This window comes from Haliotis asinina, chromosome 9 (genome assembly GCF_037392515.1).
Source record: "Haliotis asinina isolate JCU_RB_2024 chromosome 9, JCU_Hal_asi_v2, whole genome shotgun sequence".
Classification (NCBI taxonomy): Eukaryota; Metazoa; Mollusca; class Gastropoda; order Lepetellida; family Haliotidae; genus Haliotis; species Haliotis asinina.
In genome coordinates this window covers 7,048,917-7,070,626 of record NC_090288.1, presented here as the reverse complement: position 1 = coordinate 7,070,626, position 21,710 = coordinate 7,048,917, and the positions used below count along the sequence as shown (strand labels likewise).

General features: G+C 41.5%; 1 protein-coding gene across 2 annotated transcripts; it reads left to right on the top strand.

Moving 5' to 3' along the window:
* Positions 1 to 639: 639 nt before the first annotated feature.
* LOC137296729 (uncharacterized) lies at positions 640 to 19,358 on the top strand. Of its 2 annotated transcripts, none has more exons than XM_067828562.1 (2): positions 640 to 789; positions 14,222 to 19,358. In XM_067828562.1, exon 2 carries the CDS (start codon positions 14,229 to 14,231, stop codon positions 15,882 to 15,884), a length of 1,656 nt encoding a protein of 551 aa, XP_067684663.1. In that variant the 5' UTR covers positions 640 to 789; positions 14,222 to 14,228; the 3' UTR covers positions 15,885 to 19,358. The 2 variants fall into 2 exon arrangements, with proteins under 2 accessions (XP_067684663.1, XP_067684664.1); XM_067828563.1 differs by lacking the exon at positions 640 to 789 and adding an exon at positions 9,759 to 9,820.
* The last annotated feature ends 2,352 nt before the right edge of the window (positions 19,359 to 21,710 follow it).

Here is a 21,710-nt window from a genome sequence, read left to right as displayed (position 1 = left end):
GGACACTTAACCCCATTTCACGCCCCTTAGTCTAAAAGATGTGCCGCGTGTAGCAAGATTTAAAACGGTTTCAGAACGACAAACATTTGAGGAATCGAACCATCTGCATGGCTATTCTGAGTGCCACATGGACGCTTTGACCACAGGGCTACCCCACGCCTCTGTATGAACCCGAGACGCCGCTTCTATGTTATTAGAGCAACTAGATTAATAGACATTAACTTTGTCGTGGCCGACAAGCACAACACGATTAGAATCACTGGAACCAAATCCTGAGTCTAGTTCCGCTTTAAAATAGATGCGAGTTATAATTCACTAACTGGGCACAAAATTCACTCATCACTGACACGATCTTCAAAACTGAATATTAATCTGTGTATCTTTCACATTTACAGAGCATATGTATTCACATGAGTCTTATACCTGTGCCAATCTGCTTTAACTTTTTACCTGACAATGCACAAGGAAAACATATATTGAACCAAAACCACCATATTTATTTGAAATACAGATAGAAATATATCATTGGTCTATTCATGTAAGTATACACTTATACTGGAGTAATGCTGAGCACCTGTGCGGCAAACACTATACAAAACTCAAAACTGTTAGGGATTGGTGCTCGCTCCACCGTGCCCGAGCGGCGAGATGAAAGGCCTGTGGCGGGCAGGTGTACACACAAGCTCTGAACGCGCCAGGTGGAAGGCCGCTCCACAGAGCATCTTCCTTGTGTCATAGCACGTGGATTTACCTGGATATATAACTCACATATACTGTCACTTTAACCAGGTAAGAGAAGCATTTGTTTAACCAGCTGTCTGTACCACGGAGTATCTTCCTACTGTTTTCGATATTCAGTATTTAAATCAAAGACACCTCCGCAGGTGCACTGGTGCATATCTACAGCATGTCCCTTCAGGCATAGCAACAATATATGTACAGGTGTGTGTTTACCTGTGTACACGTGATTGCAAGACACAAGGTAATATATCTGTAAACATATGGGATATATGTAAATATGAAAGGGGACACCATCACATTGTTTTTTAGATCCCGGGTAGATCCTACCTGTAACTGAATATACCCTAACACTTGACTTTAAATTGTGATATATTGTCCACAAACAGTTCGTATACTCAAACGAAAATTCAGAATTCATTTAAAGGATACCTCTTGGCAGATGTTCAAATGAATATACAATAGTTAAAAACAAAATCTTAGTTTGGGCATCTTTTTGTAACAAACGTGTATGGTGAAGAGTATTCAGAGATACCAAGATGATGCCTCCATATTGTTTAGTTGTTGCTGTCCACGTTCCAAGGATTTTACACATGGCGTTGATGATAGTGAAGTGTATATTTAACACGGTCGTTTAACCGGTCTGTATTGCGTGACGACTAGGGGACGATACATATCTACTATGGTAACAGCTAGCACTTGTTCCATTAATGTAAGTACAATCTGGCAGTAATCAGAAACCCAAATACACAGCAGACTTATCTGCCTGATAAATATTAAAGGGGTTAAACAAGAGACGTGATTTGGCTTGTTTAGCAAGTGTGCCACCGTGCCTGTTTTCAGGCCACTGAGTCTAAGGTTGGTGTACAGTTGATGCTACACTCGGCTGGGTCTGTTGCAGTGTTTCGCTGACTCCCTCTAACGCTGTGTTGGATTTAGTCTCTGGCTGTAGGCTTTGTTAAAGTGTTTGACTTACTATCTGGTTGTGGGTCTGTTGTGGATGTTTGACACACTCTCGGTTGTCGGTCTGTGGCAATGTTTTATCCACTTTCTGATTGTGGATCGGTTGCAGACAAAGACCCACTATCTGATTAATAGTCTGCTGCAGTGTTAGACCCACTTTTGACTGACGGTCTGTTGCAGTGTTAGACCCACTTCTGATTGAGGAACTGTTGCAGTGTTGGACCCACTTTCTGATTGTGGATCTATTGAAGTGATAGACCCACTTTCTGATTGTGGGTCTGTTGTGATGTTTGGGCCAATCTCTGGTTGTAGGTCTATGTCAATGTTAGACAGTTAGAAACACTCTCTCTCGTTGGTGGGTTTGTCGCAATGGTTGACCCATTTCTGATTGTGGGTCTGTTGCACTGTTAGATTCACTTTCTGTTTGTGGGTCTGTTACAAAGTTAGACCCAGTCTCTAACTGTGACGCTGTTTTAGTGTTAGACTCAGTCTCTGACTGTGGGTTTGTAGCAATGTTTGGTCCACTTTCTGATTGAGGATCCTTTGCAGTGTTAGATCCGCTCTTGATTGTGGGTCTGTTTGCTCTGTTAGATCCACTCATTCGTTGGTGGGTCTGTTGAAATGTTTGACCAACTGATGAATCTGCTGCAGTCTTGATTAGTCAGAGTCAGGGTCAGAAGAAAACATTTGAAACGTATTTAATGTATTGATTCAGAACATTTAGAGACAGCACACTCTGAATCAGATGGAATGACTTTGGTAGCTAACTATGTGAATCTACTTAAGGAAGACAATAGGCTGTCCCGGAATGGTTACTCTGTGCTTTGTTTCGTCCCCGCTTTGAGGAGGTGAGAGTTGGATAGGCGACACTACACCTACAAAACAAACACGATATACGTTGTTCAGACGTTTGAGAAATTCCACGAAACAATTCGGTATGGGACTGCTCGGTATTCGACAATGGTTAACTTGACATATCTGCCAGTACGTTTCTAACTGCTGTAGGTTCGAGTTACCCTGCCTTCATCCAGTAATTCGTCTTCTAAGAAGGTTGATGTTTATGTACATTAACTTCTATTCCCTGAAATGAACATATTTTACAGAAAATGAGTAAATGAATTATAATCATAAAATATATGAAAAGGAGAAAAGAAACTTTCTTCATTTCCTGAAACTGTAGTGATCTAGACGTGTCACACATTCTAGACTTGCATGGGCTGCATTGAATATATTTGTTCAAGGGTCTGTATGCCAGACTAATGGCCTAGATACACCATATCTGTATGCCAGACTAATGGCCTAGATACACCATATCTGTATGCCAGACTAATGGCCTAGATACACCATATCTGTATGCCAGACTAATGGCCTAGATACACCTGCAATTTGGGTAATTATCCCGGTTACGTGGAGACATTGTGTAGTTTCGCACAGGGAATATACATCTGGGCTCAGGGCCCAGGTCATCAAAACGAACTCATGAGTACGACTGTCACAAGCCTGTCTTAAGCTAATAGTTACGATCGTGTTACCACGACTTGTCACTGTGCAAGAGTTCCGCTTTAAATGTACATCACTCGTGACAGTCTTATCGACACTTGCATCACTTACCCCAAACTAACGTGTAGTCTCTGAATATGTATAATTTTGATAGTAACAAATAAACCCGTTTAAAACTGAAAAGGAGCCCCAGTCATTTAAAGAAATGATGAAAAATTCAGAACAAGAACCTGGGGAAATGTAGACTTGCTTCATTTAAAGCTTCAGCACTGCAGGGAGGACTGGGCTGTACGGATAAAATAATATGGTTCAGGGACTGTGAGACAGCCTACACTTACACCTGTATGATGGCTCCTGGAGATGGATGAATGGATGGATGAATGTAATTTTGCATCAAAGCGCCTTTCATCTCATAGCAATATAGTGTGATTAGGCGAAATTCACACGTACTAGCTTCCAATAATAGACAGACAGTTTTATTCAGTAAAGGACTACTGACCCATAATACAGTCCAATGCATGACCACACATCATATGAATGGTCAACGATAATATATAAAAATGTTCTGCTCTTAATGCTAATTTGTACATGATATAAAAATACAGAAACATTCTTAATCACACTGACGTCAGCAGATAGCATAATATGCATAAAATGGTTTATCGTCGGAGGCTGACTTAAATATTTCACAATACAAAATATGCCACTCATCTTCAACAATTTTAACACCTTTTGATGTACAAAATAAACAAGATCTTTCATTAGAAGCAATATTAATATTTTCATATCTCCCGGTCTCTACTGCTTCATGAAATAATATATATCTAACATATTCACTGACACAGAACAGCTGTACATCCTGAACATGGATGATCTAAATGAACACGCCTCGGGGTCTCTGAGGTAGAATCGGTTCCCGGTAACGTGAGTTATCGACTAGTATGTATCGTGATATGATACTGAGAGTGTAGGCGAGTCGCCTCGCCCTGCTGCTACTGATGTAACTGAAACTGGCTTGTCTTGCCCTGGCCGACATATGTATCGGGTATGATGTTGACAACTTTCACTGACCGACTTTACAAACGCATTGCAATGAACGCTCAGTTAACATCATATTTCACTTTCGTGTGACATTACTAAGTCAAAAAGTGCCTGATGTACGTCTTATCAGCTCCAATGAACGTTTTCGCGAAAAGATCTAACATATCGTCTTGATATTTGCTTACTGGTCAAGGCCTCCATTCACAAAGCTCTGAGGTGGTCGTAAGTCACTAAGGTAATCTTAGTACAATGTTAAAGCATGGGAATTAAGCTTAACTTCAGTAGAGATTGCTTCGTGAAAGAAGTCCGCAACCTTTTAGGTGCCTCTCTAAAATGCCTCTCTACCAGAATACTCCAGATAAGGCTTCATCAAAAACTGCAAGGAAAGTTACCAAAACTGTACAGCTTTATCAAAATTACATCGCAAACATTACTAAACATTACAGCTCAAACACCTTAGCTGAAACCTACAAACTTGAGGCCCTACTAGCATCCGTAACACTGGACAAAATACATCACGATATAATAAACATCTATTGTTCCTTTTATTTTAGCCATCAGTATTTTAGTATACCTTCTTTTGCCCGACAAAGTAGCTTATTTTGAAAGCATACATTTTACGCGTATTTAAACTCAGTGCATTAATGTACCCTAATTTGAAACAGACCATGAATGAAGCTTAACACAATATTTACCACAACTGAAAGTATTCCGCGAACAAAACACAAACTGACTAGGCATTAGCTAAGGTAGGGTATTCGTAATCCCAGTCTGTGTCGCTAGTAAATGAAACTGAATACAAACCAAATGTTTGCGAGGTAATTGTATACGCATGTGAAGAAACGAGCACGTGTGGGCCTCTCAATAAATTACATCCGAACAAAGGGGTTATTTCATACACTACTTGTGTTAAATATGACAGAAAATCAATGAATCAATAAACACACGTGCAAGATGCGATAAACACAAAATGAGGAAATATCATTTATCAATATTGAAAAGCATGTATTCTAATCAATGAAATGATTCTAAACCGTTAATGAATGGGGAGAAACTACAATGTATCACCAGAACAAGCTTTGTGTACTTCACGTAACCGACCTATCGTTTGTTTATCGACTTAATAACCGACATTTGCCTGTAAGTACCGAAAACGTGATTGCTTGTGCTACATCTTAATCGAGGTTTGTTCCATGGTGTATCTGACAGAGTGTTCCACATTGTGTTAGCGAGTGAGGTGACCTCGTGGGCTACTCGGGTTGTTGTGTACCCCTGTATGTCTATATACACTGGAGATTCACTGATGTGGCATTCTTACACTGGACACGTATCTGGTCTTACACTGGACACTGGTCAGTGGTCTCGTTAATACCAAGATGTTGTTTCAACTGTGTAAGTATATTTTGTGGGTAACTGTCCTTGTTACTGATGTCATTATTAGTGACAGAGTGCATTTAGCATGGTGTCAGTATATTGTTAGTGATGTTAGTGTGTTGTTAGGGATGCGAATTTCTTGATAGTGATGTCAGTGACTTGTCAGTTATGTCAGTATGTTGTTAATGCGGTCAGTGTACTGTTAAGGATGGTAGTGTGTTGTTATTGATGGCAGTGTGTTGTTAGTGATGGCAGTGTATTGTTAGTAATATTAGTGTATTGTTAGTAACGTCAGTGCATTATTAGTGATTACATGTGTGGTGACCCTGCATTGTTAGAGATGTCAGTGAATTTGTTAGTGACGTCAGTGATTAGTGACGTTAGTGCATTCTTATTTATATCAGTTAATTGAATTGTGTGGGACGTCATTGCTTAATAGGAAGAGATTTTAATTTGATTACAATAATTCCACTGATGTTTTAGCTCTACATTGCAAGTGATACCAGTGTGATAACACAGCACTGGAGTGTTGTGTAGTGTAATGTATTTCATCGACATCAAGGTGTGTCAGCTACATGCGTGTGAAGAAAGCAAAAGTAATGAAGGTCTAAGGTACTTTCCACTTTAGTTCAGAGGTTTAATCTGGGATTAGAATCCCCGATCTTTAGATTCTGTCACCACTAAGGGACCTGACTCTGCACAGATAATGGCGAGGCCCCACAAGACTGTACACACTGCAATCGAGATCCAATACATTAATCGTTAAATGCCTACACTCTGGCAACATACCTTGTGTTAGTTTGTTGTTTAAAGCAACATTCAGCACTTATTCAAGCTAGATGACGGCGGACTGTAAATACCAGAGTCTGGACCAGTCAATTCAGTGACTGACGTCATGAGCATCTACACAATCGGGATACAATGACATACATTAATTACGTCAGAGATCCTTACCACCCAACCCTGTTAGCCGCCTCTTACGACAGGCAGGGGTACTATACTAGATTCTAAACACGGCCTGACGTAAAGTACTAGCAACTTTCAACGTTACGTGTTCCAAATACAAACGCATTTAGACTTAATAATACCATGTCAGATTTAACTCTAGTTCAAAAGACGTGCAAATTATTTCAACCAGTATATGGCCTTTAGAGCAGTAAAACAGGATAATTCTATTCATGGTGTCTGCAATATATGCTTCACAAATCCATTCATGATATCCCCTACCCTTTCATGTGTTCGGTACCAACAAAGCAAAGAGTTTATCAACAGACGCTGTAGGGAGCTTGCACTCGCCAACCTCCCCGCAGTACTGACAAGAAGAACTTAGGTTGATACTTTTGTCTTGACCGGCTGTTGGCTATGATCACTGACTTTTATACGCAAAGTCTTCTTACCCGCATCTTGAAATAATTTCTGTGACAAGGCACCCCAAGAGATGCATAACAGACCATTCATTATGAAACTTATGGACAGACCTTTCTTATGTCCTTTCCTATCCAAAGTTTTATAGATGCATGCTGTGTCATAGCTCTCGTTTAGACATTTCATTTTCAGCCGTTTTTAGTTGAAACATCACCACCACCACTTACATAACAATAATAATCCATTCATAGTGCGATCGGGGCCCGATTCCCCACATGGGCACAATGTGTGACGCCCATTTCTGGTGTCCCCTAAAGCCATGATACTGGAATGCTGTTAAAAGCAACGTAGAGCTATTCTCACTCACTCACTCACTCACTCTGGAGTCCATCCAGTTTGCCTAGTTCACCGGCCTTGTCCAATTTGCATTTTGCTGCCACTCAACAAGTGATGATTCCGTTTCCTAATTCAACCATCCAAAACAGCTCCGGGTCTGAAGTGGACCTCTACATTAAACATCATTCGCCAGATTGAATTTAAGCCACCCTTTAAAAATACTTTACTTATCCCTTATGGGACGGTCCCCTGAAAGAGTCATTCTTCGTTTCCTAATGCCTTCGTAACAAAGTCATGAAATATTTTTTTCATGACCAGTCTCGCCCAAGTCTCGCAACATAACCAGGTTGCTGTGTCATTCATTGCCCAGTCACGCAATAAAAGATGATATCAGCTAGCTACCTCGGTGCTTGATACTCTCTGTAGGGAGGATTATGATGTCTCTACGAAGCATTTAAACTGTTCATTTACTTGGATTAATAGCGGCTGTCAACTCTCGCGTGACCTTAATGAATTCTCGGACATGCCGTGACCCCACCCTCAGAGTAGCTGACAGTTATTTCCGCTGGAGAAAAAAAAAGGGCGATAAAAACATCCTAGCTGGCATAACTGGGTGTCCGAGTTTGTGATGACCAGTATGTCACATGGAATAGTCCGAGCTGCCATGGTAACAGAGCTGGCATGTTCAAAAGTATTCTCGCAATGGTATGCTGCATTAAAAGCATATGTAAAACAGTGAAAGACCTGCAGTTGGTTTAACACAAGCGTGCATGCGCATGTGGGTGTACGGGTGTTTATGTGCGCATGTGTGTACTCAAAGCTTGTTTTGGACCACCAAGATATCACATTTATATTCATAGATACTGCAAAGGCAATATGTTGACTTAGAGGTGACCAGTCATGTAGAACACCAGGCAAGAGAACAGGTACATTTTTAAGCATTTTTGGTAGGACTCGTCGGGGGAACGAATCCCGATCTTCCGTTCTTTAATTACAAAAGGTGCCAAAAAAAAAACAAAAAAACAAAAGGATCAGTATTATTCACATTCACATTGAGTACAAAGTGTAATACGTGCTGAAACGATTGTGAAATATTTGTCAGCCCAGATGTAACTCATACCATATATAACCCTTTATAACACATACATTTGGATATGAATCCAGCTGTTGTTCATCTACAGGATATTCATCTGTTTCTTAAATACTGTTAAGCAACAGCCCCGTGAAGATTCAGACAAGGAATGAGCGTCACTACGGTTTGGTTGGTCAGAATCTGTGACATGTTTAATGAATGTCATCGTGACCCAGTTGCATGGACTGATGCTCATATTGCCAACCACTGGTTTCTCTGATCCAGACTAGAGTATGCCGTGACCGCAGTCTTACATAGAGACCATTGCCGAGTAAGACGTTAAAGCACATACATAATGGGTGTGTTTTCATTTTTGCGACATATGTAGCGGCCACAAAATTTCCGAGTCCCGTGCTGGGATTCGAACGACGGACCTTCCGATCCGAAGTCGGACGCCTTGTCCACATGACCAAAGAGGTTAACCCCGTCAGCAAGCTGACAAGGTAAGGATGTCATCTGTGGGATGATGTTATTTCCACGTAAATATGTCCTTATAAACTATCAAGCATTTAGCCCGTATATGGACTCTACAAATATCAGTCTTTGAGATCTGTATTTGAATGAAAATCTACCCGTGAAGGCCCCGGGGTAGAACAGACCTTTAGCAACCTATGCTTGCCATAAAAGGCGACTATGTTTGTCGTAAGAGCGACTAACGAGATCGGGTGGTCAGGCTTGGTGACTTAGATGACACGTGTCATCGGTTCCCAGTTGCGCAGATCGATGCTCATGTTGTTGATCACTGGATTGTCTGGTCAAGACTCGATTATTTACATATAGCTGGAATATTGCAGAGTGTGGTGTAAAACTAAGCTCACGCACTCACCTGAATGAAAATGAATCACATAGACGCTCTGTGTTTAACTCTTGACCTGAGTGAACGAGATACGAATACATATCAAAGGTTGGTTTGCAGACCACACGCTGAGAAAGTTAGCTACAGGTTGGAATGCCAGGTAACTTAACATTACAATGACACATCACCGGTAAACACTGACATTCGTCTGGCCTGTCCCCTATGGTGCCTTCCACTGCTATCATAGTATTATTTCACCCTTTGAGAAATGAGAACCATCAGTCACGATATACATGTAAAGCCTGTCAGTCACAATTAATTGGGAAACAGTTTCCATGTCAGGACCATCTGGTCGCAGCCGTATATTTGACCAGGGTCTGGAGGATTTGGGAAAAGTGGGGATGACTGTATTTAGCGTTCAAATGGCAAGTGAGCAAGATTTTGCATCGCTTTTAGCAATATCACGACCGAGAAACCAGAAACTGACTTCCCATGCTGTGCGATTAGTGGGAATTGAACCAGGTCCTTCGGCGTGATGGACGAACGCTTAACCACAAAGCTACCCCGTTGTACAAGTAAGTGATTGTAGTTTTACGTCGCTGTTAGCAATATTACAGCAGGGCGGGTTGTGCACACTATTGAGAAAAGGGGGCGTGCACACACACATACACACTCTGGCTCGGCTACGGAGGAAACAGAAATGGGCTTCAGACATTGTACCAACGTAGGAAATCGAACCTGAGTCATCGGCTTGATGAGCGAACGCTTTAACCACTTGGCTTCCTCACGGATACAAAGTATTCAAACGATACAATACGGTACTTATACTGATAACAACATACTGTCTGTTTGTTTAAAAAAAGAGTTGAGCACCTGAACATACAAAAGGAAATTCTGATCTCAGATCTCAGTCCTCCGCTGAAAACCAAATAGCTTCCACCTAAATTGTGTACTACACTCTTTTTGGTCACAGGAGTAGAAGTCTCACAGAAGCCTTATACAATGCTGTATGAAACTCCCATGATGAGTCGAGCAGTATAGCCTTATATGTTTTGACTGTAAATATAATCTTTTTATTAACATGCGTGGTTTATCTTTAAGTGTGTTTGACTTTGGTCACAGGGAGTAGAAGTCTCATATATCCGTGTGGTTTCTGGTTTGTCAGTACAAAATCCATTTTTGTGGATTTACCAAAGTCGTAAACGTATAAAACCTGCACCACGTCCGGCCTTCTTCCGAAATTATATTGACACGTTGTGATAAAAAGGAAATTATTTTGAAACGGCGTTTATAACTCTACGTTCGCGATGTCAGTCACTGGATTGTCTGGTCCAGACTCAATTATTTACAGACCGCCGTCATATAATACACATTGTGTAAGTATGGGTGTTTTTTGTGGCTTTATGTATATGTATCTTTTGTTGTTGGTGTTTTCAGTGTTAATATACAACCGTTCACAACAAATTTCATTCTGGATAATAAAGCTTTATCTTACCTCATCTTATCTTAGATGGAGTATTGTTGAGTGCGACCTTTGCAACGAACACTTCTTAACATCGTAATCATAAATGATTCTAAAGTGCAAAACGGAATAAATAATAAAACACATGGGCTCCATCAAAACACATTCCTTGATTTAAATACTCACAAGTCAAATTACACAAGAATTAAGTCATCTCAATAAACATTCCTCCTAAATCCCACAAACAGTGGCTTCAAGTGAGTAAACATCTTTACAGACATACCAGGTTTGTTAGTAAGTCGTTTTGACTGCGTGAAGACAAATACCAGTATTGTAGACTGGGGATCTGACCCGCTGTCTTTGTATTGTGCATGCATTGCGAACCATTAACCCGGAACACCAGATGGGTACAGGTCGTTGTGTTGACATTCCAGTCCAGTCCTGACGTCATTCAGCGTTAACAAACCCTGTTCCAGTCGTCACAACAAAGTCACGTTTCTCACGCCAAGAAGCGAGACTAACTAATTACTACACGATTTTCGTCTCTAGGCAATTTGTGTTTTCACTGCATCATACCACAGGCAACAAAGAAATTAAAAAATGAGCTCGTGGTGTTTGTGTTACATAATTGAATTTAGGGTGAGGCGATATACCACTGTAACGATTTGTAAAATAACTATGAAATCAGCTGCCAACTTGTTGATGAAAGATATTTCAGAACAGGTTCCAAAAAAACCCTACCTATTGACGCACGTTCGTAGCTGCTAGTTATGACATACAAATAGGTCGGGACAGGGTCGAGTTTTAGGTAAATTAGTTATCGTCTTTTATTGAAATGAGTGAGTGAGTTTAGTTTTGTGCCGCTTTTAGCAATATTTCAGCACTACCACGGTGGGGATCACCAGAGATTGGATTCAAACATTGTACCCATGTGGGGAATCGAAATCGGATTTTCGGTGTGACGAACGAACACTTTAACCACGACACTACCGCGTCGTTCTAAACTAAACCTGTCCGGGTTAGAATTGGTCTTCTGCAGCTCATGCTTGTCGTGAGAAGAGGTTAACGGTATCGGGTGGTCAGACTCGCTGACAGGGTTGACACTTGTCACTGAATCCCATCCTTGCGATGTCGCAGCCTTGCGACTTAAGCGCAGATCTTCTCGCCATCGGTCCACCTTCGTTTTCCCGTATGAAAGAAATACGAAGAATCATGTCCTTTTTTCCGTTGTCATGATATTTCTCGAGTGTTTCAAATCCAAAACGAGGCGTGAAACCCACCTCGCATTTCCGTTTCTTTATTTCTTACCTTCAGTATATTTAACAAATATGAATGTCTGTTATAACCTTGAACATTAGGGGTGTCTCCCCGTTGAATAACACCCAACGCGTTCGTGTTTGGATCCGCGCCCTTACAAACCACTCCGAATCAGCGTTGATATATTCACATATCGTTTGATATTTTAACAGAAAGAAAAAGGCATGTAGAAACTATTCAGCCTTCAATAGAGATCCAGAATATGGGCTCGTAAGTAGGTCACACACGCTTCGCGAGATCTTACGTTGTTTAGTACTTCTGGTGACAAACAACGTTTCATACTTTTTCGAATGCTTGTCAGTTGATAGTGAGGAACCGATAATCCTTGCAGAAATAACACTCCGATCTAGTCATCCCCAAATTAGCCAGTTATTACGACTGTCAACAGCTGTGACAGGCAAGCATGGCTATTTACTTTTTCTGGCCTAGTAAAGTCCTATTTGGCGGTCGCGCAATTTGGATCCAGACCTTGTATTTGAATATCGGCTTGTCACTGGAATCTGGTTTGGAAGTAAGCTGGGAACTGTCTCGCATATCGCAATTGGCGAGGGCAAAGGAGAACGAGAACCAGCTTAGTACCGGAAGTAGCGCCGCTGGCTCGAAAATATTGTCGCAGACATGTAATACACCACGCCCGATAGTTAATGCGTAACGATTCATACACGAGTCCTGATAGTTAAAATGCATGTTTGAGGCAATACAACTCTTTGTTGACCTTATCTCCCATATTCAATATACACCAACCGCAGTGCATTCAGTGTGATTTACGCCATGTATGGGTCGATATCCACTTCTCATTGATGCTTGTCCACAGAAAAAATACTGAATTTTTAGGTTTAATTGTTTTTCAAGGTCATCAACGTCTTTTCTAATCACTGCGTGAAACGCTCATTGCATACATGTCACTACATATGTGGACACGCATCGAGTGTCATGTCAATGTATTGGCTTCCGTCAGTACTTCTTTCACGAGTATTCAGCCCAACGTACGTACGGGTTGATGGTAGCTTTGTATTAGACTGGTTTTTTGGCTTGTTGTTTAACGCTCAGCAATATTCCAGCTATATGGCGGCAGTCTGAAAATCGGGTCTGGACCATCCAATCAAGTGATCAACAGTAATTGGAATACGATGACATGTATCAGCCAAGTCCACGAGTTGTGTTAGGCGAAGGTCTGAGTCAGTTAAAAGGGTGGGCAATAAAATATATGAATAATTTTGGGGAATATATTAAAACAAATGCGTCGCTGCACATCAGAAAATGGTAGAAACTGGCTTTACACACAAACGTTCACCCGATCATGATCACGTTCTAGAAAATTCTGCCAAAAAAAATGACAATTGTACAGGTGTCGCAAAATATGCAGCATATATTTTAAAAATAATCTGTTTGCGAAACTAAGGCTGAACAAATATTTAGTTTCCATACAGACTCCAAATCCCATCTCTGGTATATATATTAATGTAAATCAGAATCTCGTGAAACAGAGCGAAGACTTACATGTACGTGAATCAACATAGATATACACATGACATTTTTTAGAGCGAGATAAATGATAAATTACCATACATTACTACGCTGGTAACATCACGTACCAATAATAATGTTAACATCACGTTGAAATGTTAACGGAATTCGAGACAAACGTGTTCTGATAGTAATTGTAATTGTTTATAATTTGTGTTTGAAATGTAACTGAAGGCAGAGATTTTCTTTATTTCTGTGTTGGTGAACGCCTCACATAACACTTCCCGGGTGTATTACATTAATAAAAGACGCCGAACGAGATAATCCAGTGATTGCCATTATAATCTTTGATCTACACAAATGGGATATGATGACGCATCAATGACGTCATTGAGCTCGACTTACCTCTTACGACAAGCTGAAGCATGGGTTGCTGAAAAACAAATATGTCCAGAATTGGATTTGCCTGTCTGCATAGTACAGGGGGGAAAGTACCGTTAGGGCAAATAGTAACTGTCACGGGTGAAACGTCACCAATATTCGGGTATGTATGTATTGACATTCTTAGACACGCAGTGGAACAAAACAACAGATATCATCTCTTATCCTTGCATGTCATGATATACCATTGCTTATCACTGCCTATCAAGACAATGTCTGGTAGTTCCACGACCTAATGTTCTCAGTATCATAATTAGTACCAAACCACAGTATACTGTATCTGTTTCAGACACACCATGAACGGCGACTACAACCCCAACGGCAACGGCAGTTCTTCCGAGGACACCACGTCAGTGTGGGTTGGCAACAACATGCCCGTCGTCAGCATGGAACCCCTCGTCGACCAGTTTGGTAATCTCAGATTTGGAAATCAGGTGATCCCTCTGACGACACCAGTCGCGCCCTTCCTCAATCAAACACCAAGCCTTCCAAACCTCACCGCTTCCTCGTTTCCGAATCTCAACTCGGTACAGCTTCCCCTAAACTCCCCCTTGCTGACGCCACAGCAGACGGGGCAGTTTTACGTCGTCAACGTGCCAACGTCACAAAACATCTCCCCTGGTCCCCTGAATAGTGCCCCGACACAGACGTATGTGCATCAGATACCGAGTCCATCGTCAGCTCAGACGCCAAGTCAAAGTGACGTATTCAACGTCAATTCTCTCCGACATGTTACAACACAGAGCTCGAGCGTGAATCCTCATGTTGCGAACTCGAATAATTCAAGTGATGTATACGGCGTGCACACATTGCGACATGTACAAACCCACAAAAATTACAGCGAAAATGAATCAAGCGGAGTGAACAGAACAACTAATTTAGCAAATGGGGCAAATACCAGACCTACACATGTCAATAGTCCTGAGACAACGCAGACAGTTTACCAAACACAGAGACGTTCAAGTGACCAGGAATCTCCGTTTCGTGGTCAACCATACATGAAGCAGCTGTCTATAGATAGCTCTAATGGAGAACTCATACGATCACCGGAACGGAGTGTTCCCCCACTTGTGTCGTCTGCAGCCTTCACAACACAACTTCCGGTGGGCGATAATTATGCAAATGAGCGAGAAAATGCCACAAGGCTGGTTTTTGGGACAAACAGTGGTCAAGATGGAACAAGTACCTCCAGTATGACGTCATCAGCGTCTGTCAGTCCATATAACTCCGTTCCCTCATCTCCAAGGACTGACCCAGGGACTCTTTTAACCGGACTTGAGGCCGACAATAAAGTCGTATACGATCCTGTACCTCCTCGCTACGCCAAACCCACGGACAAATCACGGTGTCTTGTATGCGATAAGACTGTGTACGCTATGGAGAAACGTGGACCTATCAAAGATGACGTGCTGTTTCATAAAGGATGTTTTAGGTGCGCTGTCTGCAACATGATCCTGGACCTGAAGAATTTCTGCCAGAACCCAAATGACATAGCGGATCTGAACATTTACTGTAAGTCTCATAAACCCTCCGAAAAGTTTGGGAAACTTGACGCTGGTGCCTTGTCCATAACTCGGGCCTTGCAGGCTCCACGGCTGGGTCAGAAGAACGAACAGATTAGAGGAGGGCCTGAAGCAATGAAGGGAGGAAAGATGGACGCTGGGGCGCTCAGTATAAGAAGTGCACTGAACGTTCCAAAAGCCCAGATTACGTCAAACGAGACTGTCAAAAACACAGCACATACCTACCAAATAGACAACCAAACTGTTGCCATGGTGCACGCGAGGAGTGTCCCAGCAACTGAACTCCAAGTATCGAATAAACTACGAACCCAAGCGTGGTCACGTTCCAATAGGAAAGCGGAAAGTGTCCCGCCTCCCGATGTCATCCGACACGATACACGACTTTCCGACTATACCGGAGATCCGTACAGCCACGATCCGCCGTCGTAAAACCAGAACAGTCTTTTACGGTTCTATGATCCATGGCAGAGAGATGACCATTTCCTGGAATCATTGTGTGGTGAGACTGAAATAGTTGGATCAGGAAAAGATAACTCTCTTCGGAAGAACATTCATGACTATTAAGCACGAAGAGTTATCCGCCCCTGCTATTGCCATTTTAACACGCAAGAATGGATAACAATCAACAATACTCATTTCAGCCTACTCTTGATATTCTACAGATTGTGTTTATATATTAACACCAATCTGATGGTTCACTGTGAGACTGGAAGCCTTGACTGAAGGTACATATGATGAATAACGATGGTACCACTATCAACAAATCTCAAAACAACACGAGAGCAGTGGGTTATTATTACAGGGACTGTGTCATCTTCAGTAAATACTCGGAAGAGGAGGATGTGTTAGTTCCAGCACTGTTTATACATTATTTAGAGTGGTTTCCGACAACGCTTGGGGTAATACGTCAACATGAACATGTGCTGGATCTTCGCTGCCGCAATGAGGCTTGGTAAAATACTTTTTGTTCCTCGTGACCTTCTAACCTAGCCCTGACTCACGTGTTTCTTGCACCATCAAGCACTGTTCAAAAACGACCTTTTCAGCCCAACTTTCGGTGTCTCGATTGGTTTCGGCTTTTTCGCAAACGCAAAGCCTTTCACACTGCGTCATATTCACCATGATTACATGGACGTGTTCCCATTGCTTGAAACAACACGGGGCGTGGTCAAATTAGCTCTATAACATGTCGAGGTGAACGTTTATAGATTTATATCCTGAAAACTAAAACTGAAAAATATAAGTAAACAAATAACAGAATATTTCTCCCTGACCCGTCTGTTTCGGGAAAAAAGTCGCGAGAAAAAAGAAAACTGTGTCAAGTACCCTGACCAAGATGGTGTATTTTCACTACCAACGGGTTCACGTAGCCAACAAGCGTTGACCACAACATCTCTAACCACAGTCTTTCATCTTAACAAGCAGCCGGAACTAAAACAACGGCATATGACAGCCCATCGTAGACGATGTTGCACTTGAAGGACTGAGCAGATGGTGTTGTACCTGGGTCACGTTGCAAGAAATTTATCTTGCGGAGTATTAATGTGTGAAGAGATTGCTTTTGCTTGTCAATCACGGCAATTCTCCACTCGGCAGGCGCAGTTTGGCAGATGTCGTGAAACAGATTTCTGACAGTATACTTAGCCTTAGAATGCAGATTGCACGGAACGTTCTTCCAATGGTGATAAACAACCAGCACTGGTTCCTTGGGTCTGTCGCGCCTGCGCCAAGGCTCCGACGCTCACATTCGTAACTACTCGCGTCATTCCGGCAAGGCGGATTCTTCTTGGAGGTCACGGAAAGAGACGAGTAGTTACGAATGCAGGGAACCAGGCTGATAAACATCCACCATCTGTCGGTGACCCAATATGCATGGCATGACAAAATGCGAGAACACTGCTTGCGTACGATTCACTGTCAACAAGTGAAAAATAGTATACGACGCGCTGCTGTACGTAAGACCCGTGAGAGACAGTGTCTATATCAAACACTATCAAGGTAGGAGACGCGGTTTATATATGAGGCACTACAAAAGACTTCTTCAGATCAACGAATGACCCGTCGTAAAGCTCTTCAGTGAGAAGTCTGATGGTGGAGTTCCCCACGAAGCTAATTTTGTTGATGCTGGCGGTATGTTGTCCACAGCCACGTGTACAGAAACGATGTATGGTATATAAAAAATTAAGTTATGCCAATACAAGGGAGATAACCATTCTTTATATTCTTCGCCTGTTCCAGAGTTGACTCCATGGATTCAGCTTGTGAAGCCCATAATGGTGTACCGTAATATTGACTGAACATTGCTTGAGACGCATGAAAACAATACTCACTCACAACCTCTAGCAAATATATGACACTGAAATCGGAACTTTATAAAGTTCAGTCTAAACAGAGATAAAGTAAAGGTATTACCCCTTGTATGTTACCCAGTTATCTTACTAACCATTCAAAATGACTTAGCACTGAGAGGAGTGAGCATTGTTTTATGTCGCTAATAGTAATATTTTCCTCGAATCAAGTGTTCATACGACTATTAAAGACGCCCATATGTTTCATATTCATAACATATTCATTCCAAAAATGTTACCTTTAATAACCTCAGCGCGAAGTCGTTCTCTCAGCAATGAAACTTCGGTAAATCGAACCGGTACCTATTCGAGGTGAAAAAGTATTGCACCGATTTTGTGAAAATAATATGGTTATCATTGACCGTATCGATTATCGACTCGATTATCGATTATCTGCGTTTAGATCAGAACTGGTATCCAGAGACTAATGATTGTCATGTCTGCTTCGCTTAACTGGTTCACGAACATTGTTTTTTTTGGTAGGCAATTGTTTAAGACGATCCTCGTGATGTCACTGGAATGCCAGGTCCGTACTCGATCAATTACACATTGTCTTCACATTCCCTGAATATCGATTAGTGCGGTGTTACAAAACAAAGCAAAAACAAATTATCGTTGTCTCGAACTAGTAATGCCGGTGACTCCCGGGACTTCGACTTCACGACTTTTTTTTGCAGATAGTGTGAAGATAAAGTTATCTTGAAGTAACGCGTGAGTTTATAAAGAATGGTTAAATCCTGTCTGGAGAACTATATGCAGCTGACACACCTGCCATTTACCAAAAATATCTATATACATATCTGTGATCTGTTGATCCCTGCTGACAAGTGCTGTAACCAGAGGGGGGCATTATATTATCTGATAATGCATGCTATGTTGTTCATAGTGCTATGTATGTTTACTATATGTTAAGTTATTTTACGTTTATCCTATCCAATGCAATAACACCCATTAAAGATATTATCCAAGTGTTTTGACACCTACGAAATGTTGTCATATAGGGGCCGGCCATTTATCGTCTGAAGGGCTTCACATTTTCGGCAACCAAAGTAGTTTTGGTTAACCAATTTAATGACATATCGTTGTTTTTGTTCTTTGATGTGTTCATACTCTGATAACAATGAACGGCATATGAAATAACGCTATCGTCCAAACCATGGTCGACAGTTTTGTCACGGACACCCCCACCACCCTACGGAATTAATGGTCGATTCCTTTGAAGAATGTCCCTTTACAATGATTTTGCATTGACTTTCTCCCAGAAATCAGTTGGAATTCTTTGGCTTCAAACCGAAATCATCGGTTATTGATCTAATTATTAATTGACGGTATTAAATAAAAGTTTAGTCAGATGTTGTTTGCAAATTCGGCAAAACCTTTTTGGTAATCGTAAGAAAAGTCTGCTGAAAGTTGAAATGCCACAAGTTCCTAAGCTAAACACACGCCGAGTAACTACTGCATTCAATCAAACCCGTACAATAACGTGTAAGTTTTGAGATGATGTTGTCACACTTGGTGTGTAAACTAGAGCAAGAATAAACAGAATACCGAGTTATCGTTGTCTTGTATTGAAGCTGGTGAACCAGTTATTGCGTCGGCAGTCCGTCATGTACACGGGTATTAAACATTCGTAACTATTCGTCTCTTTCCGTGACCAGAATCGTGGCAAACCAATCAAATCGCGCGTAGTAAAACGGATTTCAAAACAAGAAAACGCCGCAACCGTTGATCTTTGAAACTTCGCTACACTATACAAAGCACAATTTAAACATAAACTTTGAGCTAAAGGATGAACAACTTTCAACACTGAAACATATTTGAAAAGGGAATGATCGTATTGCTGTTTTGCCCACGGGATGTAGATGTTCTAAGAGCCATATGTGGAAATTCAGAGTTATCTAGTACTAGACTATTTTCATCTCCCTGCCCGTATGCGCTTAGACAGGACCTAATCTAAACATGGCCACGAGAAGGGTACGAGACGCCATCCGGCTTGCCGGAAAGACACGAATAGTTACGAATGGGGTATTAAAGAGAGGCTCATATACCGCCATGCCATGCGACACTGTTTCCACATCCGGGCTTCTCGCACCGAATGGGGAGCATTCCTTGCCAGTGATTCATAAGGTGATCATAAATTGGATCATATTATATTTGCTGCCTCTCCAAAAATGAAAATGAGAACTTGATGGCCTGATAATTGTCTTGATTATTGTCGAACCTGTTGCACTCTAACCTATTTGTTCAGGGTGGTTATTATCTTGCCGACATGAAAATGAAGTTTATACAATCGCACGGGAGGCATGATTGGTCATTGTGGATAAACAGGGCAGAAAGAGCTACGTATACTTGATACCAGGCTCAGGAAACCGGGCAAACGGTCATGCCACTCGGTGCTTTATGACCACTGACTATCTAGACCCATGAAAATTAAAGGGACCCTCGGCTCATTCACAAGCATTAACCCGCCTCTGATTGCCATTTAGCTGCTGGTAGAATGGGAATGTGGGACACAACGCAGGGAATTTAATAGAAGCTCGCTAGGCCATGGAGTATGCCAAAATGTTGTATATGCCCTTATTAAGGTGCTATGGGGTTGCCTAATGGTTATAGTGCCGAAGTCCCCGGTACAGTGGGTACAACATTCTCTTCCCATAGAGGTTACTCCTGTCATATCTTCCTACGTAAGCTCTGTTCTAATACGGTCCTTTCATGGTGCGAGTGTTCAAGACTCGCGATTGGAGGCGTTCAGATTTAGTTGTGCAATCGGCGACGTTGTTTCAAAAGTGATCATTCGCAAGATCTCGGTAATTTCCGAATGCATCGGGAAAACTTGCCACTACCAGTTTTTGTTTCTATAAACTCATCATGGCGATTGATCCCTGCACTCTCTATTGCCAGTTTCTGATTTTCAGTCAAACATGAAATACCGATTCTTTCCTTCGCACGTTGATGAACCAACTCAACGGGGGAGGCCATATTGGAGCTAAATCTATTTTACGCGTGTTCTGATTGGATAGTAACAAGGGAGATAATTCCTGTTGCGATTGTTTGCCGCAAGGGGATTTCGCGATGAACGGAAAATGTGGCCGTATTAGAACAGAGGTTACGTAGGAAGATATGACAAGAGTAACCTCTGTGGGAAGAGAATGTGAGTACAAGGTCTGAAGCCCATTTCTGGTCCCCCCGCCGTGATGTTGGCGTATTGCTAAAATGTACTAACTCACCCCATTTGAGTGCGTGCGTGTTTGAGACTCAGTCTGCTTTCAGGTAGCATTTCAACACGTTAATTAAAGAATATAAAGCATCTCCAGAATAATATTTGATTTCTTAAATCTTTTATTTATCATAATTACACCTACGCACAAATCTGTGTTCTCACTTGTAATAACTGTCTACACTGAAACTGTTCACAATGCTAAGAACTGTTTTTTAAACATAGTTTATTCAATGTTGAAAATGATTGGGCACAAGTTTTCTTACTTATTACCGCCCGCTCCCATCAGAAACATGAACAATAATGAATGGACGAAATATTAAGATATATTTTTCATTAATCGGAGTGCTTACTTCGTACAATGTATTTGTGCACATGACTAAAGATATTATTATTAATTGCCATAAAGAATAATGTCAGTGTCTCAGTGAACAATCGATAGTTCAAAGTCTTGCTTCAGATCAAAACGGCAGCTGACAAATTTTGGACATTTTAGAAGGAAATGGTTTGCATCTTCCACTGAAGCACCACAAGCTTTACTCTCTGATAAATCAACACGAAAAGGATCTGCATGCAATGAACTACACGAATGTCTTAACTTTGTAGTATGTTTGTCTTTCTTTCACCAAACAGAAAATGTCTTGGAACCTTGACCTTTTTTCAGATAACTTTGATTTAAACGCTGGTAAT

Excerpts from the sequence above, each read along its gene's own strand:
- LOC137296729 (XM_067828562.1), top strand. The coding sequence starts at position 14,229 with ATGAACGGCGACTACAACCCCAACGGCAACGGCAGTTCTTCCGAGGAC.